This window comes from Procambarus clarkii, chromosome 47, assembly GCF_040958095.1.
Source record: "Procambarus clarkii isolate CNS0578487 chromosome 47, FALCON_Pclarkii_2.0, whole genome shotgun sequence".
NCBI classification, from domain to species: Eukaryota; Metazoa; Arthropoda; class Malacostraca; order Decapoda; family Cambaridae; genus Procambarus; species Procambarus clarkii.
The window spans coordinates 27,084,432-27,111,399 of NC_091196.1; the positions used below are offsets into that span (position 1 = coordinate 27,084,432).

The 26,968-nt window shown below is 49.9% G+C and overlaps 2 protein-coding genes across 2 annotated transcripts in view; one reads left to right on the forward strand and one right to left on the reverse strand.

The window, feature by feature from the left end:
• The window catches only part of Gyc88E (Guanylyl cyclase at 88E), a 502,958-nt gene that overhangs the window by 353,379 nt on the left and 122,611 nt on the right, over positions 1-26,968 (forward strand). The gene's annotated exons all lie outside the window — the stretch shown is intronic.
• Positions 20,675-21,664, reverse strand: LOC138350892 (uncharacterized). The gene has a single exon (XM_069302343.1). The coding sequence runs from the start codon at positions 21,662-21,664 to the stop codon at positions 20,675-20,677; it is 990 nt and encodes a 329-aa protein (XP_069158444.1).

A 26,968-nucleotide genomic window follows, 5' to 3' on the forward strand; every position in this document is an offset into this window, starting at 1 on the left:
CTTACTTATGTCACCAAATATAGGTGTCGTGCCTAATAGCAATAACCGCACTACTTGGCCTAGTATGCAAGACTCGATTTGCCTAATAGGCAGGGTGATTTTACTTATTTTTCAAATATTTCTTTCCAATTTGATTTATTTGAAAATAATATTTTAGGAAAATTCGGCTTGTTAGGCAACTTGGCCTCTTAGGTACGGCATTAGTATAGCTGGCCAGGAAGACTACTGCAGACTATTGTATTTATGTACCCTGGTACTGTAACAAGACACTGTATCCTTGCACTGTATTCAAGCGCAACTGTTCACGTATTGTCTTCTACCACTGTAAGTGTTCCTGTGTTCTTGAGTTGTTCTTAACTATGTATTTTATTACTGTAACAAGGCACTGTGTTCTGGCACTGTATCAAGGCGCTACAGTCTGCCTCTGCTTGATAACATCCTGCACTAACTCTGTACCCTGTCACTGTGTGTACTGTACCCTGCCACTGTGTGTACTGTACCCTGCCACTGTGTGTACTGTACCCTGCCACTGTGTGTACTGTACCCTGTCACTGTGTGTACTGTACCCTGCCATTGTGTGTGTACTGTACCCTGCCACTGTGTGTACTGTACCCTGCCACTGTGTGTACTGTACCCTGCCACTGTGTGTACTGTACCCTGCCACTGTGTGTACTGTACCCTGTCACTGTGTGTACTGTACCCTGCCATTGTGTGTGTACTGTACCCTGCCACTGTGTGTACTGTACCCTGCCACTGTGTGTACTGTACCCTGCCACTGTGTGTACTGTACCCTGCCACTGTGTGTACTGTACCCTGCCACTGTGTGTACTGTACCCTGCCAGTGTGTACTGTACCCTGCCACTGTGTGTACTGTACCCTGCCACTGTGTATACTGTACCCTGCCACTGTGTGTACTGTACCCTGCCACTGTGTGTACTGTACCCTGCCACTGTGTGTACTGTACCCTGCCACTGTGTGTACTGTACCCTGCCACTGTGTATACTGTACCCTGCCACTGTGTGTACTGTACCCTGCCACTGTGTGTACTGTACCCTGCCACTGTGTGTACTGTACCCTGCCACTGTGTGTACTGTACCCTGCCACTGTGTGTACTGTACCCTGTCACTGTGTGTACTGTACCCTGCCACTGTAGGAACTGTACCCTGCCACTGTAGGAACTGTACCCTGCCACTGTAGGAACTGTACCCTGCCACTGTAGGAACTGTACCCTGCCACTGTAGGAACTGTACCCTGCCACTGTAGGAACTGTACCCTGCCACTGTAGGAACTGTACCCTGCCACTGTAGGAACTGTACCCTGCCACTGTAGGAACTGTACCCTGCCACTGTAGGAACTGTACCCTGCCACTGTAGGAACTGTACCCTGCCACTGTAGGAACTGTACCCTGCCACTGTAGGAACTGTACCCTGCCACTGTAGGAACTGTACCCTGCCACTGTAGGAACTGTACCCTGCCACTGTAGGAACTGTACCCTGCCACTGTAGGAACTGTACCCTGCCACTGTAGGAACTGTACCCTGCCACTGTAGGAACTGTACCCTGCCACTGTAGGAACTGTACCCTGCCACTGTAGGAACTGTACCCTGCCACTGTATGTACTGTACCCTGCCACTGTAGGAACTGTACCCTGCCACTGTAGGAACTGTACCCTGCCACTGTAGGAACTGTACCCTGCCACTGTAGAAACTGTACCCTGCCACTGTAGGAACTGTACCCTGCCACTGTAGGAACTGTACCCTGCCACTGTAGGAACTGTACCCTGCCACTGTAGGAACTGTACCCTGCCACTGTAGGAACTGTACCCTGCCACTGTAGGAAATGTACCCTGCCACTGTATGTACTGTACCCTGCCACTGTAGGAACTGTACCCTGCCACTGTAGGAACTGTACCCTGCCACTGTAGGAACTGTACCCTGCCACTGTAGGAACTGTACCCTGCCACTGTAGGAACTGTACCCTGCCACTGTAGGAACTGTACCCTGCCACTGTAGGAAATGTACCCTGCCACTGTATGTACTGTACCCTGCCACTGTAGGAACTGTACCCTGCCACTGTAGGAACTGTACCCTGCCACTGTAGGAACTGTACCCTGCCACTGTAGGAACTGTACCCTGCCACTGTAGGAACTGTACCCTGCCACTGTAGGAACTGTACCCTGCCACTGTAGGAAATGTACCCTGCCACTGTATGTACTGTACCCTGCCACTGTAGGAACTGTACCCTGCCACTGTAGGAACTGTACCCTGCCACTGTAGGAACTGTACCCTGCCACTGTAGGAACTTTACCCTGCCACTGTGTGTACTGTACCCTGCCACTGTAGGAACTGTACCCTGCCACTTTAGGAACTGTACCCTGCCACTGTAGGAACTGTACCCTGCCACTGTGTGTACTGTACCCTGCCACTGTATGTACTGTACCCTGCCACTGTATGTACTGTACCCTGCCACTGTATGTACTGTACCCTGCCACTGTATGTACTGTACCCTGCCACTGTAGGAACTGTACCCTGCCACTGTATGTACTGTACCCTGCCACTGTATGTACTGTACCCTGCCACTGTGTGTACTGTACCCTGCCACTGTATGTACTGTACCCTGCCACTGTATGTACTGTACCCTGCCACTGTATGTACTGTACCCTGCCACTGTATGTACTGTACCCTGCCACTGTATGTACTGTACCCTGCCACTGTGTGTACTGTACCCTGCCACTGTATGTACTGTACCCTGCCACTGTGTGTACTGTACCCTGCCACTGTATGTACTGTACCCTGCCACTGTATGTACTGTACCCTGCCACTGTGTGTACTGTACCCTGCCACTGTATGTACTGTACCCTGCCACTGTATGTACTGTACCCTGCCACTGTGTGTACTGTACCCTGCCACTGTATGTACTGTACCCTGCCACTGTGTGTACTGTACCCTGCCACTGTGTGTACTGTACCCTGCCACTGTGTGTACTGTACCCTGCCACTGTATGTACTGTACCCTGCCACTGTGTGTACTGTACCCTGCCACTGTATGTACTGTACCCTGCCACTGTGTGTACTGTACCCTGCCACTGTGTGTACTGTACCCTGCCACTGTATGTACTGTACCCTGCCACTGTATATACTGTACCCTGCCACTGTGTGTACTGTACCCTGCCACTGTATGTACTGTACCCTGCCACTGTAGCCTAACGCTTTACATTACCATAATATATAACAAGGTCACACAAACAAATACATGAATGAAGGAGTCGACAAATAATGAGCGAACATTAACCACGTTGTTTGTTTGTGTGCTAATTACTTGCTTGTTTATGCAGGAATTTTACGCCCATCATTTACACCTTTCCTCGGACACCATGTGGTCTGTGTACATGGGTCTGTACTCACCTAGTTGTGCTTGCGGGGGTTGAGCTCTGGCTCTTTGGTCCCGCCTCTCAACCGTCAATCAACAGGTGTACAGGTTCCTGAGCCTATCGGGCTCTATCATATCTACACTTGAAACTGTGTATGGAGTCAGCCTCCACCACATCACTTCCTAATACTTTCTTTTTGTCAACCACTCTGACACTAAAAAAGTTCTTTCTAATATCTCTGTGGCTCATTTGGGCACTCAGTTTCCACCCGTGTCCCCTTGTGCGTGTGCCCCTTGTGTTAAATAGCCTGTCTTTATCTACCCTATCAATTCCCTTGAGAATCTTGAATGTAGTGATCATGTCCCCCCTAACTCTTCTGTCTTCCAGCGAAGTGAGGTTCAATTCCCGCAGTCTCTCCTCGTAGCTCATACCTCTCAGCTCGGGTACTAGTCTGGTGGCAAATCTTTGAACCTTTTCCAGTTTAGTCTTATCATTGACTAGATATGGACACCATGCTGGGGCTGCATACTCCAGGATTGGCCTGACATATGTGGTATACAAAGTTCTGAATGATTCTTTACACAAATTTCCGAATGCCGTTCGTATGCTGGCCAGCCTGGCATATGCCGCTGATGTTATCCGCTTGATATGTGCTGCAGGAGACAGGTCTGGCGCGATATCAACTCCCAAGTCTTTTTCTTTCTCGGACTCCTGAAGAATTTCCTCTCCCAGATGATACCTTGTATTTGGCCTCCTGCTCCCTACACCTATCTTCATTACATTACATTTGGTTGGGTTGAACTCTAACAACCACTTGTTCGACCATTCCTTCAGTTTGTCTAGGTCTTCTTGAAGCCTCAAACAGTCCTCTTCTGTTTTAATCCTTCTCATAATTTTGGCATCATCCGCAAACATTGAGAGAAATGAATCTATACCCTCCGGGAGATCATTTACATATATCAGAAATATCATGTTTCTGATATGTGTGTGTACATGGTGTGTGTACATGGTGTGTGTGTGTGTGTGTACATGTGTGTGCGTGTGTACATGGGTGTGTGTGTGTGTGTGTACATGTGTGTGTGTGTGTGTGTGTGTGTGTGTGTGTGTGTGTGTGTGTGTGTGTGTGTGTGTGTGTGTGTGTGTGTGTGTGTGTGTGTGTGTACTCACCTATATGTACTCACCTATATGTGCTTGCAGGATCGAGCATTGACTCTTGGATCCCGCCTTTCTAGCTATCGGTTGTTTACAGCAATGACTCCTGTCCCATTTCCCTATCATACCTAGTTTTAAAAGTATGAATAGTATTTGCTTCCACAACCTGTTCCCCAAGTGCATTCCATTTTTCTACTACTCTCACGCTAAAAGAAAACTTCCTAACATCTCTGTGACTCATCTGAGTTTCCAGTTTCCACCCATGTCCCCTCGTTCTGTTATTATTACGTGTGAACATTTCATCTATTTCCACTTTGTCAATTCCCCTGAGTATTTTATATGTCCCTATCATATCTCCTCTCTCCCTTCTTTTCTCTAGTGTCGTAAGGTTCAGTTCCTTCAGCCGCTCTTCATATCCCATCCCTCGTAGCTCTGGGACAAGCCTCGTCGCAAACCTCTGAACCTTCTCCAGTTTCTTTATGTGTTTCTTCAGGTGGGGGCTCCATGATGGCGCGGCATACTCTAAGACGGGTCTCACGTAGGCAGTGTAAAGCGCCCTAAAAGCTTCCTCATTTAGGTTTCTGAATGAAGTTCTAATTTTCGCCAGTGTAGAGTACGCTGCTGTCGTTATCCTATTTATATGTGCCTCAGGAGTTAGATTAGGTGTCACATCCACTCCCAGGTCTCTTTCTCGAAACGTTACAGGTAGGCTGTTCCCCTTCATTGTGTACTGTCCCTTTGGTCTCCTGTCACCTGATCCCATTTCCATAACTTTACATTTACTGGTGTTAAACTCCAGTAGCCATTTCCCTGACCATCTCTGCAGCCTGTTTAAGTCCTCTTGGAGGATCCTACAATCCTCGTCTGTCACAACTCTTCTCATTAATTTTGCGTCATCTGCAAACATTGACATGTATGATTCCACTCCTGTAAACATATCATGTGTGTGTGTGTGTGTGTGTGTGTGTGTGTACATGGGTGTGTGTGTGTGTGTGTACATGTGTGTGTGTGTGTGTGTGTGTGTGTACATGGGTGTGTGTGTGTGTGTGTGTGTGTGTGTGTGTGTGTGTGTGTGTGTGTGTGTGTGTGTGTGTGTGTGTACATGGGTGTGTACTCACCAATTTGTACTCACTTATTGGTGCTTGCGGGGGTTGAGCACTGACTCTTTGGTCCCGCCTCTCAACTGTCAATCAACTGGTGTACAGGTTCCTGAGCCTATTGGGCTCTATCATATCTACATTTGAAACTGTGTATGGAGTCACCCTCCACCACATCACTGCCTAATGCATTCCACCTGTTAACTACTCTGACACTGAAAAAGTTCCTTCTAACGTCTCTGTGGCTCATGTGGGTACTCAGTGTCCACCTGTGTCCTGTTTACACGGACACAGGTGCTCTCTCTCTTTCTCTCTCCCTTTCTTCTCTCTCCCTCTCTCACCTCTCTCCCTCTATCTCTTTCTCTCTCCCTCTATCTCTTTCTCTCTCCCTCTATCTCTTTCTCTCTTCCTCTCTCCCCCCCTCTCTCTTTCCCTCTCGTAAAGACAGCAATGTCAGGGAACCGACTAGAATGAGAGTTAGTATGAATAAGCAGACTTAACCAGATATTCTTACGGAATGAATCAGATATAAGGGAAATCCAATTGGAAGATCCCAATGGGAATGAGTGATCACAGTGCATTTACGTTTGGTTATCTGAGTGGAAGTAGGAATAACTTACTGAAGGAAGAGACCAGAAAACAAATGGTTAGCTTGCCAGTGGTAAAATTATGAAAAGATGAGAATATTCCTAATGCGAATACCATAAGGAAGAGAACTCAGAGAAAAGACTGCACAAGGCATGATGATATATAGAAATGGATCGTATAGAAATGCCTGGAGCCTGAAGACAAGTTTGTCCCAGTCTAAGATGAATAGAATGAATTGTAAAGGAGGAACGCGTGGTTTAATAGAGATGTAAAGATGTCAAACAACTGTAAAGACATGGTGAAACGACAAGAATAACAGAAAACCAGAAAGCGGAGGAAGATACCAGGCCAGGAGAGAGTACCTTAGTGTGAGAAGAGAAGTAGAGAGGCCAGGAGAGAGTACCTTAGTGTGAGAAGAGAAGTAGAGAGGCCAGGAGAGAGTACCTTAGTGTGAGAAGAGAAGTAGAGAGGCCAGGAGAGAGTACCTTAGTGTGAGAAGAGAAGTAGAGAGGCCAGGAGAGAGTACCTTAGTGTGAGAAGAGAAGTAGAGAGGCCAGGAGAGAGTACCTTAGTGTGAGAAGAGAAGTAGAGAGGCCAGGAGAGAGTACCTTAGTGTGAGAAGAGAAGTAGAGAGGCCAGGAGAGAGTACCTTAGTGTGAGAAGAGAAGTAGAGAGGCCAGGAGAGAGTACCTTAGTGTGAGAAGAGAAGTAGAGAGGCCAGGAGAGAGTACCTTAGTGTGAGAAGAGAAGTAGAGAGGCCAGGAGAGAGTACCTTAGTGTGAGAAGAGAAGTAGAGAGGCCAGGAGAGAGTACCTTAGTGTGAGAAGAGAAGCAGAGAGACAATACGACAACGACATAGTAAATACAGCAAAGACCCGACCGAAACTACTACCCAACCACATCAGAAGGAAGACAGTGAGGGAAGACGTGGTGAAAATGAGAAAAGAGGAGGATACAGAAGATTCACTAACAATGACAATAAGGAGAGAGAACTCAACAAGAGGTTCTAGGAAGTCTTCACAATACAGCAAGGAGAAGTGCTTGAACTGAGAGAGATGGCATTAAACCAAAAAGCATTGAAAGAACTTTATATTACCAGAGATTAGGTACGAAAGCGTATGCTGGAAATGGACATAACAAAGTCTGTTGGACAGAATCTCACCATGGATACTAAACGAAGGAGCAAAAGTACTATGCTTGCCACTTTTAAAGAAACACCGAAAACAGGAGACCTACCAGAGAGTTGTTAGACAACTACTGTAGTCCAAATATACAAGAAAGGAGACAATCAGAAGGCACTGAACTAAGGACCGATGACCTGAACTTACATACCATGCAGGGTGATAGATAAGACTCCGATAACAATGCTTATACCAGTTCTGGAGAGAAGGTACTCTAACACGCCACCAGCACGGGTTCATAGATGATAAACCTTGACTCACAGATTTAATAGACTTATATGACAAGGCGAAAAATGAAAAAAAATAATTACAAGGCAGAGATGGTCAGACTGTATATTTTTGGATTGTCAGAAAGCCATTGATACAGTTCCCTATAGGAAACCAGAGCATCACTTGAACAAGCAGCCAGGTGTAACAGGGAAGGTACGCCTGTGGATAAAGATGTACCTAAGCAACAACAGAGAGCAAGTTACCGTGAGGAGAGAGATCTCAGAGTGGTGTGATGTCACAGGTAAAGTCCCATAGTGCTCAGTTTTAGAACCTAGATCTATTCTTGAGAATAGATCTAGACAAACTAAACGATTGGACCAACAAGTGGCTACATGAGTTTCACTCAAGTTAGTGCAAAGTAATGAAACACACACGGTACCAAATGGGAGATAAAATCCTTCAGGAATCAGGAATAGAAAAAGATCTGGGGGTTTATATCCCACCGAACCTATCTCCTGAATTCCACATCAAAGCAGAATTGCTAGGTTGGCAAACAATAAAACTGTACTTAAAATTTTGTGATAGGAATCATTCGGAACTTTGTATGCCACATATGTCAAACCATCCCTGGAGTATGCAGCTAAAGCATGGAGTCCATATCTAGTCAAGCACAAGTTTAAGTAAATGATTGATAAAGATTAAGCCACCTAAGAGGAGGCACGGGCATGAATAGCCCGCAAGTGGAGTCTATTTGAAGCCATTACCAATACCAGTGGCTGGTACTGTAGATCTGTGGATGAATGGGGTCTGGAAAGTGGGACAGTCTGGAGAGGAAGCTTCGGCGTCACAGAGAGAGTAGAGCCAGAGCTACACCCAGCAAAGGTGAGGATTTTTGAATAGAGAGCAGACTCAATCACGCCGCACAAAGCACTAGGGGGTAGGGGGGGGGGTGGTGCCAAGAGAGCCGAGCAGCAGCCAGAAGTCCTTGTTTAATATTTCCTACAGCATCACTATCTCAAGGGGAGCCCTCAGAGCTCTATTTTTTTCCTGTTCTTCGATTTCTTGTTTTGGCTTCGTGTGTGTACCTGGGTGTCCACAGGCGACAGTGTAGGGTATCGTGGGAGATCCTCGACGATACTCCCCGGTAAGTCGATGGTGATCTTCTGGCCATTTCTGAAAACAGTGTATGAACCTGTGGCTGTGTTCAAAGTGCTAGGAGCATCGTGACCCTCAAACATGGGCGTCGTACCCGACGGGACGTCGAGAACGCATCTTGGGAGCCATACTCATCTACGCCGGAGAAGTCCTCATCGTCCACATGCTGGTCTGAAGATGTGTAGTCCTCTTTGTCCTGTGTCGCCAGTATTCCTGCTGTCTTGGTATTGTGTACCGTTGCCAGCGTCGTCTGGGTGTGCGCAGTTGTCGTCGACAGCCGTGGGACTTCGGTCTGAGTGGCTGCAATTTCATATTCAGTCACAGGTGCCAGTACAGGCACAATGCTATTAGCTTCCAGCAGCCCGTTCACTGTTCTGAGGAACAAGTTGGGATCTTGTTTCGCCACTCTGTCCGCATAAGCAATGTTGACCTGGATATGATGTTGTGGGTGGATGTCGGCGTCTCTGGTTGTGGCGGGTCCTGCTGGTGAGGCTTGCATGGGCCTCCAGGCCATACTGTCGTAGTCTGTATCTGGCTTATTCTCCAGCTCCTCCTTCCTCTGACTCGCCATCCATAGACTAAGTTAGAAAAGTTCATAGATATGCCACCAGACTAGTTCCAGAACTGAGAGGTATGAGTTACGAGGAAAGGCAACACGTCGCTAGAAGACATAAGAGATAGAAGAGACATGATTACCACATGCAAAATTATTAGAGGAAATTGATAGGCTAGATAAAGACAATATGTAGCACGGGTGATACTCGAACTGTGGACACAGGTGGAAAATAAATATCCGCCACAGAGACATTGAAAAGATCCTTTCAGTGACATAACTGTGAAAAAATGGAATGCATTAGGCAGTGATGAGGTGGAGGCTGACTCTATACACAGTTACAAATGTAAATATGACAGAGCCCGGTAGACTGAGGGTAATGTACATCAGTTTACTGGATGTTGAGGTTTTGAACCGAAGAGCCGAAGCTCAACCCCCGCAAGCATAACTAGGCGAGTACACACAAACTTCTTTGTGAGTGGCAGATGTGTAAACAAAATAAGGATGTGCTCGCTGCTTGGTAATGATCCACTGCCCCACGCCCACAACGCCGCCCCTGTGTCCACGCCCACCACCCTCCGCCCCACGCCCACCACCCTCCGCCCCACGCCCACCACTCTCCGCCCCACGCCCACCACCCTCCTCCCCACGCCCACCACTCTCCGCCCCACGCCCACCACCCTCCGCCCCACGCCCACCACCCTCCGCCCCACGCCCACCACCCTCCGCCCACGCCCACCACCCTCCGCCCCACGCCCACCACCCTCCGCCCCACGCCCACCACCCTCCGCCCCACGCCCACCACCCTCCGCCCCACGCCCACCACTCTCCGCCCCACGCCCACCACCCTCCTCCCCACGCCCACCACCCTCCGCCCCACGCCCACCACCCTCCGCCCCACGCCCACCACCCTCCGCCCCACTGTAACACTGTAAAAGTGTTTGGTTTAGTTTAATACATACATAGAGTACATGAGTCACAGACAGGGATTAGAGAAGGCGCCAGTTTGTCCACCGGAAAGTCACACCTCAAAGCGTTAATGACCTCAAGTGACCTGAGGTCAGATCATGAGAATTTCACCTTGCTTCCGCTAAGCTTATAATTGGAGCCGGGTAGCCTTCAAACAGGCCGACGTTTAAGGAGTGGCTTGGTAGAGTGCCGGAGGCTATCTACTTGTGGGCGGAGTTAGCTACTAGGTTCCCCAATATAAACTCGGAGAGCTATCGAGCATGCAGCATTAACAGACAGAACGGCAGTCAGCAGAGCATAGGAGACGGCCCTAGCAGGGAGGCTGTCGGCCGGCAGGGCGGGAGTCTCTGTCAACTACAGACCCCCCCCCCTCTCTATCCAGCTATAGGCAGAGACACTTGGTGAGTTGAGCAGTAAGGTGACTTGGTCGTGTTTACATATGTTGTGTGATGATCAGGGGCAGTCAAGTTGTAGGGTTCTCGAATTCTTGGATGATGACTCACTTTGCATATTAAACTGGAACATTTTAATTGAATTGCTAAATTATGATACTTCATGTGAAATATAATTATGAATTTATTATTTAAATTGTGTTTAACTTTGTTCCCTAGAGCTTTGAGTTGAGGTGAGAAAGCCTCTGTGGTTACTGGTTTCATGATATTAATGAGTACATGTTTGGAGTTGATACATGGTAAGAACATCTTTTGAGAATATTTTGATACAGACAAGTTCCATTCCTTGTCTTGTATGTAATGGTCTAGAATGGATGGTGGCAGCATTTCTTCTTCTACTATCTACTTTTCTTCTACTATCTACTCTTCTACTTCTACCTATCTACACCTCTCCCTCCACCCCTCTCTAAACTCTCACTTTCAACTAATGACCCTCCTCGCTCCTCCCACCTCCCTACCTCTCACCCGAAACCCTCACTAATTACTTCACTATTCATTTCTTTCCTCTCGTTTTCTCTTATACGTTTGTGGCAATGATTCTGTATTCTAGAGTTCTCTCTAGAGTTTTGGGTAACTGATCAAGTGACGGCGCCTTGTAGTCTTAGCACCTAGGGAGTCGAATACCTAGGTTACAAGGTGTTGAACGAGAGAGGTTGCCTTAGGAGCTCTGGGAGTGCTCTAGAATAGTTAGCTAACTGGGGACGGGATAACAGACTAGAGAGAGCTGTTTCCCCCGGCCTCGTTAGTTAACTGGGGGGTGGAATAATGGACAGGATAGAGCTATTTCCCCCACCCCCCGTTACACCACGCCCACCACCCTCCTCCCCACGCCCACCACCCTCCGCCCCACGCCCACCACCCTCCGCCCCACGCCCACCACCCTCCTCCCCACGCCCACCACCCTCCTCCCCACGCCCACCACCCTCCGCCCCACGCCCACCACCCTCTTCCCCACGCCCACCACCCTCCACCCCACGCCCACCACCCTCCACCCCACGCCCACCACCCTCCGCCCCACGCCCACCACCCTCTTCCCCACGCCCACCACCCTCCGCCCCACGCCCACCACCCTCCGCCCCACGCCCACCACCCTCCTCCCCACGCCCACCACCCTCCGCCCCACGCCCACCACCCTCCGCCCCACGCCCACCACCCTCTTCCCCACGCCCACCACCCTCCTCCCCACGCCCACCACCCTCTTCCCCACGCCCACCACCCTCCTCCCCACGCCCACCACCCTCCGCCCCACGCCCACCACCCTCCGCCCCACGCCCACCACCCTCCTCCCCACGCCCACAACCCTCCTCCCCACGCCCACCACCCTCTTCCCCACGCCCACCATCCTCCTCCCCACGCCCACCACCCTCCGCCCCACGCCCACCACCCTCCTCCCCACGCCCACCACCCTCCGCCCCACGCCCACCACCCTCCGCCCTACGCCCACCACCCTCTTCCCCACGCCCACCACCCTCCGCCCCACGCCCAACACCCTCCGCCCCACGCCCACCACCCTCCTCCCCACGCCCACCACCCTCCTCCCCACGCCCACCACCCTCTTTCCCACGCCCACCACCCTCTTCCCCACGCCCACCACCCTCCTCCCCACGCCCACCACCCTCTTCCCCACGCCCACCACCCTCCGCCCCACGCCCACCACCCTCTTCCCCACGCCCACCACCCTCCTCCCCACGCCCACCACCCTCCGCCCCACGCCCACCACCCTCCGCCCCACGCCCACCACCCTCTTCCCCACGCCCACCACCCTCTTCCCCACGCCCACCACCCTCCTCCCCACGCCTACCACCCTCCTCCCCACGCCCACCACCCTCCTCCCCACGCCCACCACCCTCCGCCCCACGCCCACCACCCTCCGCCCCACGCCCACCACCCTCCTCCCCACGCCCACCACCCTCCGCCCCACGCCCACCACCCTCCTCCCCACGACCACCACCCTCTTCCCCACGCCCACCACCCTCTTCCCCACGCCCACCACCCTCCGCCCCACGCCCACCACCCTCCGCCCCACGCCCACCACCCTCCGCCCCACGCCCACCACCCTCCTCCCCACGCCCACCACCCTCCGCCCCACGCCCACCACCCTCTTCCCCACGCCCACCACCCTCTTCCCCACGCCCACCACCCTCTTCCCCACGCCCACCACCCTCCTCCCCACGCCCACCACCCTCTTCCCCACGCCCACCACCCTCTTCCCCACGCCCACCACCCTCTTCCCCACGCCCACCACCCTCCTCCCCACGCCCACCACCCTCCTCCCCACGCCCACCACCCTCCGCCCCACGCCCACCACCCTCCGCCCACAACAAAGTGAGGGAATGTGTCCCTTCTGATGGAGTACACAAAGCAGAGCCAGAGGACAGAGGTTCGAGATTCGGCCTACAAGCTGTATATTCCTGGTTTTCTGGAGTGTGTAAACGTGTTCATTTTCCCCGTGTTCTCTCTTCCTATCCATAGTGTAGGGGCCTTCCCTCTCTCCCTCCCTCCTCCCTCTCCCCCCCTCTCTCCCTCCTCCCTCCCTCCCTCCCTCCCAACCATACTAGCACCACCTATCCCTCCTAACCATACCACCATTCTAAAATTTTAAATTTTGTCCCGAAGGGCGAGTTTATTGGGCAGCGTCACTCATCCCGTGAGTGGACACACCGCCATAATGACAGTATTGGGTCACTCATCCTGTGAGTGAACACACCGCCATAATGACAGTATTGGGCAGCGTCACTCATCCCGTGAGTGGACACACCGCCATAGTGACAGTATTGGGCAGCGTCACTCATCCCGTGAATGGACACACCGCCATAATGACAGTATTGGGCAGCGTCACTCATCCCGTGAGTGGACACACCGCCATAGTGACAGTATTGGGCAGCGTCACTCATCCCGTGAGTGGACACACCGTCATAATGACAGTATTAGGCAGCGTCACTCATCCTGTGAGTGGACACACCGTCCAAGTGACAGTATTGGGCAGCGCCACTCATCCCGTGAGTGGACACACCGCCATAGTGACAGTATTGGGCAGCGTCACTCATCCCGTGAGTGGACACACCGTCATAATGACAGTATTGGGCAGCGTCACTCATCCCGTGAGTGGACACACCGCCATAGTGACAGTATTGGGCAGCGTCACTCATCCCGTGAGTGGACACACCGTCATAATGACAGTATTAGGCAGCGCCACTCATCCTGTGAGTGGACACACCGTCCAAGTGACAGTATTGGGCAGCGCCACTCATCCCGTGAGTGGACATACCGCCATAGCAGCATGTACAACACTCCCCAATAGGAAGAAAACCCGCTGGGTTGTTCATCCTGTCACTTGTACCCAGACACAGCTGGGACTTGCTTAACTGCCTCAAGTGAACAGCTTCTCAACAAGAAGATTAACATTTGTCAACCCTTAAAATATTACGTTATCTTGCGGGTACAAATTGGGGGAATCTTTTAAGAACGGCATCATTATATGACAAATAGTACTTTCCTAACTCAAACAATGTGGGGTTTATTATACTACACATATTTTTAATGTCTCTTAAATGTTCACACTCTCTCAAGTAGTGGTCAAGGCGGTGTCCATCACTCTCACCACAGACTCTGCAACTCCTCTGCTCAACTGTTGTTTCCATTCCGAATCTCCATGGATATTTGTATCCAAGACGGATTCTTGCAATTACTGATTCTCTCTCCCGCGGCCACCTCCTCTTCGTCCATAATGATTGGGATTGCCAGCTGCAACCATATTGTACCATCGTATAGATTCACTGACTTGTTCTTCTATCCTCCTTTCCTCAGTTACCTTGTCACGGTGATGTTGCCTGACAATACCTCTAATTTGTAGTAGAGTCTTGGGTATGAAGTATTCAATATAGTCACCTTCAGCACCTTCAGCAGTCAGCACATCTGCTCGTTCATTCCCACATATTCCAACATGGGAGGGGATCTACATAAATTTGACGACTCTTCCCTGATTGGTTAGTACTCTCACAGCTCTCTTGATTTCAGCGACTATCGCAGGAGTTTCTGCCCGATTTTTACTAAGGTCTTGTAGCGCTGCTTTACTATCAGTGCAGATCACTGCGCCAATAGTGTTTCGTTCAAGGAATCTTAACGCCATAACAATGGCAGTTTGTTCCGCTTGCGTTGAAGAGGCATAGTTCTCAATATGTCCCTTTCCTTCACTTCCGCGTTGTAAGGCATTATTCCTAATTACTGTGTATGCTGCACCAGCCCTGTCATTGACAGAGTTAGATGACCCATCAGTGTAGATTTGATCTAATTCATTTCCGGCTTCTTTATAGATTTCCTCAAGATACTTGTGCCTCATTTCTTGTGGTATCATGTTGGACTTTTTCGTTGCCATCTCATTGATAATGATCTTGCATGAGTCATCCTCCCAGGGAGGAGCTTACGGTCTTGCTCAAGCAGGTGAAGTTTTTCGAGGTAGCAGACTGATCTGTGATGCCATTTTTTGGTTCTCCTGTTTTTCCCTGAAAGTAGCACAGAGCTCAGTTTTTTCTTGACAATATCATTGTAATGTGGATCTTTGGCTATCTTAATTGCAAGCTTAGCATTCAGTTCCTTAATTCTGTTTTTAACACTGGGGAGGGACAACTCCTCTCGTAGATTAAACGTTTTGGCAGTTCTTTGGAGTCCAAAAATGATTGACATGGCTTCATTTTGTATGCTTTCAAGTTGTTTCTTGTCGCTTTGGGAATAGGTGCACGACGTATAGAACTGGTGCGGCATAGTCTATGACGGAGCGCACATAGGCTGTATACATAATTTTAAACACGGCAATAGAAGCCCCATGTCCATTTCAGGTCATAGCTTTCAGTGCCTTGAGTCGACTTTTGCATGTTCCTATGAGTTGGTTGAGCTCCTCTTTCTTCCCCTTGTTAGAGCCGACAGTGACGCCAAGGTACCGATAGTGGTCAACCCATTCAAGTGTTACACCATTAATTTGTAGTTCTTCATTTTCTCCCCCTCCTGTGATGGGAGTATGCCTTCGTCTTGTTTGTGGAGAGAGTGAAACCGAGCTCAATACATTTCCTTCCGAGGAGTTCAATGGACTGTTTTATTTTTCCCAAAGTGGGAGCTTGTATTAGGACATCATCTGCATCTCCAGCAACACATCTTGTTGTGTTTCTTCATGAAATTAAATATTTGCAATGGCGTTCATAAGTATATTAAATAGTGTGAGGCTTAAGACCCCTCCTTGGGGGGTCCCATCTCCCTCCCCCCCCCCATGATCACAACACCACCCCCTCCCTCCCTCCTTCGCAACCACAACACAACCCTCTCTCCCCTGACAACTACAATATCACCACAAAACCCCTCCCTCCCCATAATCACAACATCCCTCCCTCCCTCCCCTCAATCACAACATCCCTCCCTCCCTCCCCATAATCACAATATCCCTCCCTCCCTCCCCTCAATCACAACACAACCTCTCCCTCCTTCCACAACCAGAACACCACATCAGCCAAAACACCACCATCATACTTCCAACAACCCCCCCCCCCCACAACCAAAACACCACCCTTCACTCCGCCAATAACCACAACACCATCCCCCACTCCAAGCCTCAACAGTACTATACTACCCCCCCCCCATCCTCTCCCACATCTAAAATGCCACAGTCCCCATCTCCCCCCCCCCCCAGGCCACAAACCCCCTCCCCATCACCCCGCCCTAACAATCACCTTCCCCATCTCCCCCTAGAGCACCCTCCCCATCCTTCCCCCACAAACGCTCTCCCTATAACCACCACCCCTACACAATATACTGGTGAACCAACACACCAGTATATTGACAGTTTAGAGACGGGACCAAAGAGCCGAAGCTCAACCCCCGCAAGCACAACTAGGTGAGTACTATCCGTCCAACTCTGTCCCCTCCTGCCCCCCACCCCCGTCCCCTTCTGCCCCACCCCCCTAAGGAGGGAGCTGAGCTGCCATCCCAAACAAGAACATTTTTCACTCCTGAGTCCTCGAGTATGTAAATGAAGACTCAAGCACCGACACAGTACAATGTGGAGCCTAGTGGTGGAGGCTTTGTCCTGGTGGTGGAGGCTTTGACCTGGTGGTGGAGGCTTTGTCCTGGTGGTGGAGGCTTTGTCCTGGTGGTGGAGGCTTTGACCTGGTGGTGGAGGCTTTGTCCTGGTGGTGGAGGCTTTGTCCTGGTGGTGGAGGCTTTGACCTGGTGGTGGAGGCTTTGACCTGGTGGTGGAGGCTTTGTCCTGGTGGTGGAGGCATTGACCTGGTGGTGGAGGCTTTTACCTGGTGTTGGAGGCTTTGACCTGGTGGTGGAGGCTTTGTCCTGGTGCTGGAGGCTTTGTCCTGGTGGTGGAGGCTTTGACCTGGTGGTGGAGGCTTTGACCTGGTGGTGGAGGCTTTGTCCTGGTGGTGGAGGCTTTGTCCTGGTGGTGGAGGCTTTGTCCTGGTGGTGGAGGCTTTGACCTGGTGGTGGAGGCTTTGACCTGGTGGTGGAGGCTTTGTCCTGGTGGTGGAGGCTTTGTCCTGGTGGTGGAGGCTTTGACCTGGTGGTGGAGGCTTTGTCCTGGTGGTGGAGGCTTTGTCCTGGTGGTGGAGGCTTTGACCTGGTGGTGGAGGCTTTGACCTGGTGGTGGAGGCTTTGTCCTGGTGGTGGAGGCATTGACCTGGTGGTGGAGGCTTTTACCTGGTGTTGGAGGCTTTGACCTGGTGGTGGAGGCTTTGTCCTGGTGGTGGAGGCTTTGTCCTGGTGGTGGAGGCTTTGACCTGGTGGTGGAGGCTTTGACCTGGTGGTGGAGGCTTTGTCCTGGTGGTGGAGGCTTTGTCCTGGTGGTGGAGGCTTTGACCTGGTGGTGGAGGCTTTGTCCTGGTGGTGGAGGCTTTGTCCTGGTGGTGGAGGCTTTGACCTGGTGGTGGAGGCTTTGACCTGGTGGTGGAGGCTTTGTCCTGGTGGTAGAGGCTTTGACCTGGTGGTGGAGGCTTTGACCTGGTGGTGGAATCTTTGACCTGGTGTTGGAGGCTTTGTCCTGGTGGTGGAGGCTTTGTCCTGGTGGTGGAGGCTTTGACCTGGTGGTGGAGGCTTTGTCCTGGTGGTGGAGGCTTTGTCCTGGTGGTAGAGGCTTTGACCTGGTGGTGGAGGCTTTGACCTGGTGGTGGAGGCTTTGTCCTGGTGGTGGAGGCTTTGTCCTGGTGGTGGAGGCTTTGACCTGGTGGTGGAGGCTTTGACCTGGTGGTGGAGGCTTTGTCCTGGTGGTGGAGGCTTTGACCTGGTGGTGGAGGCTTTGACCTGGTGGTGGAATCTTTGACCTGGTGGTGGAGGCTTTGTCCTGGTGGTGGAGGCTTTGACCTGGTGGTGGAGGCTTTGTCCTGGTGGTGGAGGCTTTGACCTGGTGGTGGAGGCTTTGTCCTGGTGGTGGAGGCTTTGTCCTGGTGGTGGAGGCTTTGTCCTGGTGGTGGAGGCTTTGTCCTGGTGGTGGAGGCTTTGACCTGGTGGTGGAGGCTTTGACCTGGTGGTGGAGGCTTTGTCCTGGTGGTGGAGGCTTTGTCCTGGTGGTGGAGGCTTTGTCCTGGTGCTGGAGGCTTTGACCTGGTGGTGGAGGCTTTGACCTGGTGTTGGAGGCTTTGACCTGGTGGTGGAGGCTTTGACCTGGTGGTGGAGGCTTTGACCTGGTGGTGGAGGCTTTGACCTGGTGGTGGAGGCTTTGACCTGGTGGTGGAGGCTTTGACCTGGTGTTGGAGGCTTTGACCTGGTGGTGGAGGCTTTGACCTGGTGGTGGAGGCTTTGACCTGGTGGTGGAGGCTTTGACCTGGTGGTGGAGGCTTTGTCCTGGTATCCACTTTCCCGCAGCGCTGGTAGCCACAATAAACGGTGACAAGCGGAGGGCCTGTGAGAGAGAGAGAGAGAGAGAGAGAGAGAGAGAGAGAGAGAGAGAGAGAGAGAGAGAGAGAGAGAGAGAGAGAGAGAGAGAGAGAGAGAGAGACAGAGACAGAGACAGAGACAGAGACAGAGAGAGAGAGAGAGAGAGAGAGAGAGAGAGAGAGAGAGAGAGAGAGAGAGAGAGAGAGAGAGAGAGAGATATGAGGGGAAACTACCTCCCTATAACGAGAAAAAGACCAATGAGTGGACATAACACCAAACTTAACTCCAGAGACTGATATAAATAGAATAACGTCAGCCGCATACTCTACGCTGGCAAAGTTAGAACAGAAGCTGGAATAAGTAGTCTTTCAGATCACTGTATACCACCTATGTGAGACCAGTCTTAGAGTATGGCGCCCCATCCTGGAGCCCTCATCTTAAAGGATGCTCGAAAAGGTGCAGAAATTTTGCATGAGACTCGTCTTAGAGCTGCGAGGGATGAGGTACAAAGACAGACTGAAGGAACTAAACCTGACGACGTTAGAAAGGAGGGAGAGTGGGACATGATACAGACGTATAAAATACTTAGAGGGATTGAACAGATGGAAAGAGAGGAAATGTTTACAATGAATAACAATAGAATAAGGGGGCACGGATGGACCCTCGAGACTCAGATGTGTCATAGAGATATTAGAAAGTTTTCCTTTAGCTTGATGGTAGTGAGTAAATGGAATGACGTGAAGGACCAGGATGTAGAGGTTAACTCCCTTCAGAACTTGAACAGCAGGTAGGATCTTATCTTAAGGTTATCTTGAGATGATTTCGGGGCTTTTTAGTGTCCCCGCGATCCGGTCCTCGACCAGGCCTCCACCCCCAGGAAGCAGCCCGTGACAGCTGACTAACACCCAAGTACCTATTTTACTGCTAGGTAACAGGAGCATAGGGTGAAAGAAACTCTGCCCATTGTTTCTCGGCGGCGCCTGGGATCGAACCCAGGACCACAGGATCACAAGTCCAGCGTGCTGTCCGCTCGGCACCCTTCTACCTTCTGAGGATAGGTAAATAGGTCTTTGATCCCGCTATCCAAGAGTGGATCCCGTTCTTAGATAGCGGGATCCAAGAGCTAAAGCTCGATCATGTAGGCACATATAGGTGAGTACACACTCAGATCAAAGAACCAAAGACCAAAGAGCCATAGCTCAACCCCCCGCAAGCACAACTAGGTGAGTGCACACACACACGCACACACACACACACACACACACACACACACACACACACACACACACACACACACACACACACATACACACACACACACACACACACACACACACCTCTCAACCCGGGAAGGACTGACAGGGAACTAATCCTTTGGTGTTGGACCGTTTACCCAGCAGCAACAACTGGGAAGCCGAGAGTAAGTTGGCTGGCGGGTGGCGTCCAGGGGAGCGCCTGTAGGGCCAGCCTTACCTCCAGCTACGGCAAGACACCTCTCACTCTCATGACAAAGTCATCAGAGTGTCATCATCAAATTGTCAAAGAAATTGTGTCATCATCAAAGTCAAAGTCACACAATTTCTAGTGTGTGGTCTGGTCAACAAAGTCAGCGTCGTCTACTCATGTTCCCAACTGTGTCAAAGAAAAACTAATTCCCAACAAAATTTCAACATTTTCAAAATTTCAACAAAATAAAATTTCGTTTTGCCGGAAACGCTATGCGTACTAGTGACTTTAGGTATTGTAATGTCTTTACAATACCTCTATGTCCATGTCTATGTTACATGTCCTCTATCTTTAAATCTAACAGAATGTTTGTACTGTAACCCTGCAACTATGTATGTACTGTTGCTAAATAAATTATTATTATTATTATTATTATTATTATTATTATAAAAATGTCAGCTGCTTCGAGGCTCCTAACCTTTCCACACCTGAGACATATAGGATTTTTTTTATTATTTTCTCTCTTACATTAAAATACTTTTATTTTCATATTTAAACTTAACTTGACAATATGTTGTTTTATAGCTGTGTGAAGGACACTCGAACATTTAGTCTAACATTTTATTGGAATATAAAATTACAATGTGTTATAATACTTTTTTATCATCTTCAGCTGTGTTATAGTGGTTATATACAGCTGTGTTATAGTGGTCATGTACAGCTGTGTTATGGTGGTCATGTACAGCTGTGTTATGGTGGTCATGTACAGCTGTGTTATGGTGGTCATGTACAGCTGTGTTATAGTGGTTATATACAGCTGTGTTATAGTGGTCATATACAGCTGTGTTATGGTGGTCATGTACAGCTGTGTTATAGTGGTTATATACAGCTGTGTTATGGTGGTCATATACAGCTGTGTTATGGTGGTCATGTACAGCTGTGTTATAGTGGTTATATACAGCTGTGTTATGGTGGTTATATACAGCTGTGTTATGGTGGTCATATACAGCTGTGTTATAGTGGTTATATACAGCTGTGTTATGGTGGTCATATACAGCTGTGTTATAGTGGTCATGTACAGCTGTGTTATAGTGGTCATGTACAGCTGTGTTATGGTGGTCATGTACAGCTGTGTTATGGTGGTCATGTGCAGCTGTGTTATAGTGGTCATGTGCAGCTGTGTTATAGTGGTCATGTACAGCTGTGTTATAGTGGTCATGTACAGCTGTGTTATGGTGGTCATATACAGCTGTGTTATAGTGGTCATGTACAGCTGTGTTATAGTGGTCATGTACAGCTGTGTTATAGTGGTCATGTACAGCTGTGTTATGGTGGTCATATACAGCTGTGTTATAGTGGTCATGTACAGCTGTGTTATAGTGGTCATGTACAGCTGTGTTATAGTGGTCATGTACAGCTGTGTTATGGTGGTCATGTACAGCTGTGTTATAGTGGTCATGTACAGCTGTGTTATGGTGGTCATGTACAGCTGTGTTATAGTGGTCATGTACAGCTGTGTTATAGTGGTCATGTACAGCTGTGTTATGGTGGTCATGTACAGCTGTGTTATAGTGGTCATATACAGCTGTGTTATAGTGGTCATGTACAGCTGTGTTATAGTGGTCATATACAGCTGTGTTGTGTGGTCATATACAGCTGTGCTGTGTGGTCATGTACAGCTGTGTTGTGTGGTCATGTACAGCTGTGTTATAGTGGTCATGTACAGCTGTGTTATAGTGGTCATGTACAGCTGTGTTGTGTGGTCATGTACAGCTGTGTTATGGTGGTCATGTACAGCTGTGTTATGTGGTCATATACAGCTGTGTTATAGTGGTCATGTACAGCTGTGTTGTGTGGTCATATACAGCTGTGTTATAGTGGTCATGTACAGCTGTGTTGTGTGGTCATGTACAGCTGTGTTATAGTGGTCATGTACAGCTGTGTTGTGTGGTCATGTACAGCTGTGTTATAGTGGTCATGTACAGCTGTGTTGTGTGGTCATGTACAGCTGTGTTATAGTGGTCATGTACAGCTGTGTTGTGTGGTCATGTACTGCTGTGTTATAGTGGTCATGTACAGCTGTGTTATGGTGGTCATGTACAGCTGTGTTATAGTGGTCATATACAGCTGTGTTATAGTGGTCATATACAGCTGTGTTATGGTGGTCATGTACAGCTGTGTTATGATCAAAGCAACACCTCCCACTCTCCCATGCTCTTCACCTGCCTTAATCATTAACCTGGGGGCTGGGTCTCCCAGGGGGGGCTTCAGTTCTTGTGTCTGTTTATCAAGACTGCTTTGTTCATCACTTGATTCATGTCAGGAAGGACAACAGGTAACACAACAAGGAGCACAACAGGTAACACAACAGGGAGCACAACAGGTAACACAACAGGGAGCACAACAGGTAACACAACAGGGAGCACAACAGGTAACACAACAGGGAGCACAACAGGTAACACAACAGGGAGCACAACAGGTAACACAACAGGGAGCACAACAGGTAACACAACAGGGAGCACAACAGGTAACACAACAGGAAGCACAACAGGGAGGACAACAGGGAGGACAACAGGTAACACAACAGGTAACACAACAGGTAACACAACAGGGAGGACAACAGGTAACACAACAGGTAACACAACAGGTAACACAACAGGGAGCACAACAGGTAACACAACAGGGAGCACAACAGGTAACACAACAGGGAGCACAACAGGTAACACAACAGGGAGCACAACAGGTAACACAACAGGGAGCACAACAGGTAACACAACAGGGAGCACAACAGGTAACACAACAGGTAGCACAACAGGTAACACAACAGGGAGCACAACAGGTAACACAACAGGGAGCACAACAGGTAACACAACAGAGAGCACAACAGGTAACACAACAGGGAGCACAACAGGTAACACAACAGGGAGCACAACAGGTAACACAACAGGGAGCACAACAGGTAACACAACAGGGAGCACAACAGGTAACACAACAGGGAGCACAACAGGTAACACAACAGGGAGCACAACAGGTAACACAACAGGGAGCACAACAGGTAACACAACAGGGAGCACAACAGGTAACACAACAGGGAGCACAACAGGTAACACAACAGGAAGCACAACAGGGAGGACAACAGGGAGGACAACAGGGAGGACAACAGGTAACACAACAGGTAACACAACAGGGAGGACAACAGGTAACACAACAGGTAACACAACAGGTAACACAACAGGGAGCACAACAGGTAACACAACAGGGAGCACAACAGGTAACACAACAGGGAGCACAACAGGTAACACAACAGGGAGCACAACAGGTAACACAACAGGTAGCACAACAGGTAACACAACAGGTAACACAACAGGTAACACAACAGGGAGCACAACAGGTAACACAACAAGGAGCACAACAGGTAACACAACAGGTAACACAACAGGTAACACAACAGGGAGCACAACAGGTAACACAACAGGAAGCACAACAGGTAACACAACAGGGAGCACAACAGGTAACACAACAGGTAGCACAACAGGTAACACAACAGGGAGGACAACAGGTAACACAACAGGTAACACAACAGGTAACACAACAGGGAGCACAACAGGTAACACAACAGGGAGCACAACAGGTAACACAACAGGTAACACAACAGGTAACACAACAGTTAACACAACAGGAAGCACAACAGGTAACACAACAGTTAACACAACAGGTAACACAACAGGTAACACAACAAGGAGCACAACAGGTAACACAACAGGTAATACAACAGGTAACACAACAGGTAACACAACAGGTAACACAACAGGTAACACAACAGGTAACACAACAGGTAACACAACAGGTAACACAACAGGTAACACAACAGGTAACACAACAGGTAACACAACAGGTAACACAACAGGTAACATAACAGGTAACACAACAGGTAACACAACAGGTAACACAACAGGGAGCACAACAGGTAAAACAACAGGTAACACAACAGGAAGCACAACAGGTAACACAGCAGATAACACAACAGGTAACACAACAGGTAACACAATAGGGAACACAACAGGTAACACAACAGATAACACAACAGGGAGCACAACAGGTAACACAACAGGTAACACAACAGGTAACAACAGATAACACAACAGATAGCACAACAGGTAACACAACAAGGAGCACAACAAGGAGCACAACAGGTAACACAAAAAGTAACACAACAGGTACACAACAGGTAACACAAAAAGTAACACAACAGGTAACACAACAGGTAAAACAACAGGTAACACAACAGGTAACACAACAGGTAACACAACAGGGAGCACAACAGGTAACACAACAGGGAGCACAATAGGTAACACAATAGGTAACACAACAGGAAAAAACAACAGGGAGCACAACAGATAATACAACAGGTACACAACAGGTAACTCAACAGGCAACACAACAGGGAGCACAACAGGTAACACACAGGTAACACAAGAGGTAACACAAGAGGTAACACAACAGATAAAACAACAGGTAACACAACAGGGAGCACAACAGGTAACACAACAGGGAGCACAATAGGTAACACAATAGGTAACACAACAGGAAAAAACAACAGGGAGCACAACAGATAATACAACAGGTACACAACAGGTAACTCAACAGGCAACACAACAGGGAGCACAACAGGTAACACACAGGTAACACAAGAGGTAACACAAGAGGTAACACAACAGATAAAACAACAGGTAACACAACAGATAACACAACAGGGGACACAGCAGGTAACACAACAGGAAGCACAACAGATAACACAACAGGACAAAAACAGGGAGCACAACAGATAATACAATAGGTCCCACAACAGGTAACACAAGAGGGAGCACAACAGGTAAAACAACAGGTAACACAACAGGGGACACAGCAGGTAACACAACAGGAAGCACAACAGGTAAAACGACAGGTAACACAAACACACCCCAGACGACGACACAGAGAGTCAGGTCCCCCTGCAGGACACAGCCTCAGAGGTCACCACCACCTGCAGGACACAGAGCCTCAGAGGTCACCACCACCTGCGGGACACAGAGCCTCAGAGGTCACCACCACCTGCGGGACACAGAGCCTCAAAGGTCACCACCACCTGCGGGACACAGAGCCTCAGAGGTCACCACCACCTGCAGGCCACAGAGCCTCAGAGGTCACCACCACCTGCGGGACACAGAGCCTCAGAGGTCACCACCACCTGCGGGACACAGAGCCTCAGAGGTCACCACCACCTGCGGGACACAGAGCCTCAGAGCCCACCACCACCTGCGGGACACAGAGCCTCAGAGGTCACCACCACCTGCGGGACACAGAGCCTCAGAGGTCACCACCACCTGCTGCCTGGTGCTGGCGGGCGGGGCCAGTAGAAGGAGGAACATATAGCCAGGTGAGGGGCCCTCGCCCGGGGCCACCAGGGGCCGACCCTCTCAATTAGGGCCGCCCTAGACAGCGTGGCACCCTTACCCCGCCGCCACGACGCCCTTGAGTGCCACTTGACTCGCAGATAAGGGTGAAGTGACCAAAAGCCGCCAGGGGGGAGATGAGAGGGGGGGAGAGAGGAAGTAGGAGGCAGGAGAAGGAAGGAGGAGAGGAAGAGGATAAAACCAGGAAGGGAATAGAGCCGTGTAGGGGGAGCCAGGACGGAGGACAGAGCCACGACGGAGGATAGAGCCAGGAAGGGGGATAGAGCCAGTCAGTTAAGGGGGGTATTATACGGGCTGTATAGGACGTTGGGTGATGATTTCTCTCTGTCTTGCTCCTTCACCAATTTCTTTGCTTGTACATACCTCTATCCCTCTATCTAGTTATATGCCCAACCATCTATCTATCCATCCATCTATTTATCCAGCAGACGTTCAGAGTCAGACGTTCAGAACCGGACGTTCAGTCAGAGTCCTGGAGGAGCTCACAGGCACCAGTCCACCAGACACAGCCTGGTGGCGGCAGCCTTACCCTGAGGGCAGGAACACTCACCCCCAGAGCACGCGCTCATTGTCTCATGAATAGTCACAGAATGTTGGGCGTGTGTGGGCGTGTGGGTCTGTGGGTGTGTGGGCGTGTGGGTGAGTGTGGGCGTGTGAGTGGGAGTCCTGGTTCTCCTTGCATCCACCAATGGGAGAGAAGCATCGTGGAAAGGTGAGCGTTATTGGCCACGTCCAGCGAGCGAGTGCTTGGTGCAGGTGGGAACAGATGGGGTTGGACTTGACCTTCCTTGGCAGCGAAAGTCTCCACCGAAGACGTCGCGGCTACATACATTCCCACCTTCTTCCCTCAAACCTGATCATTCTGGCAAAATTGGGAGAGTTCCCACCGGACTCTGCTTTCTTTCGACTTATATATTGATTCCTCAACTCTGTAAATTGGAGGCTAGGTAACACGATCAATGACACCTTGTAGTTGGACCCTCGTTGTCGGCCATTCTTACAGGAGAATTATGATTCCCGACGGAGCGACAAGGAGGTGTGTCAAGATTGTGGAATGAAAGGCATCGCGGCTTCTCTTTCCTGACCTCTGGGCTGCGTTATGAGTTTTCTTGGTGATAATGAATTTCATACTCTCTTGGAACTTCCGCCCCTCGACGGTGGTGACCCTCGTGTCCAGGTCTCACTACAGACACACACACACACACACACACACTGTGACCAACACACACACACACACTGTGACCAACACACACACACACACTGTAACCAACACACACACTGTGACCAACACACACACACTGTGACCAACACACACACACTGTGACCAACACACACACTGTGACCAACACACACACACTGTGACCAACACACACACACACTGTGACCAACACACACACACACACTGTAACCAACACACACACTGTGACCAACACACACACACACTGTGACCAACACACACACTGTGACCAACACACACA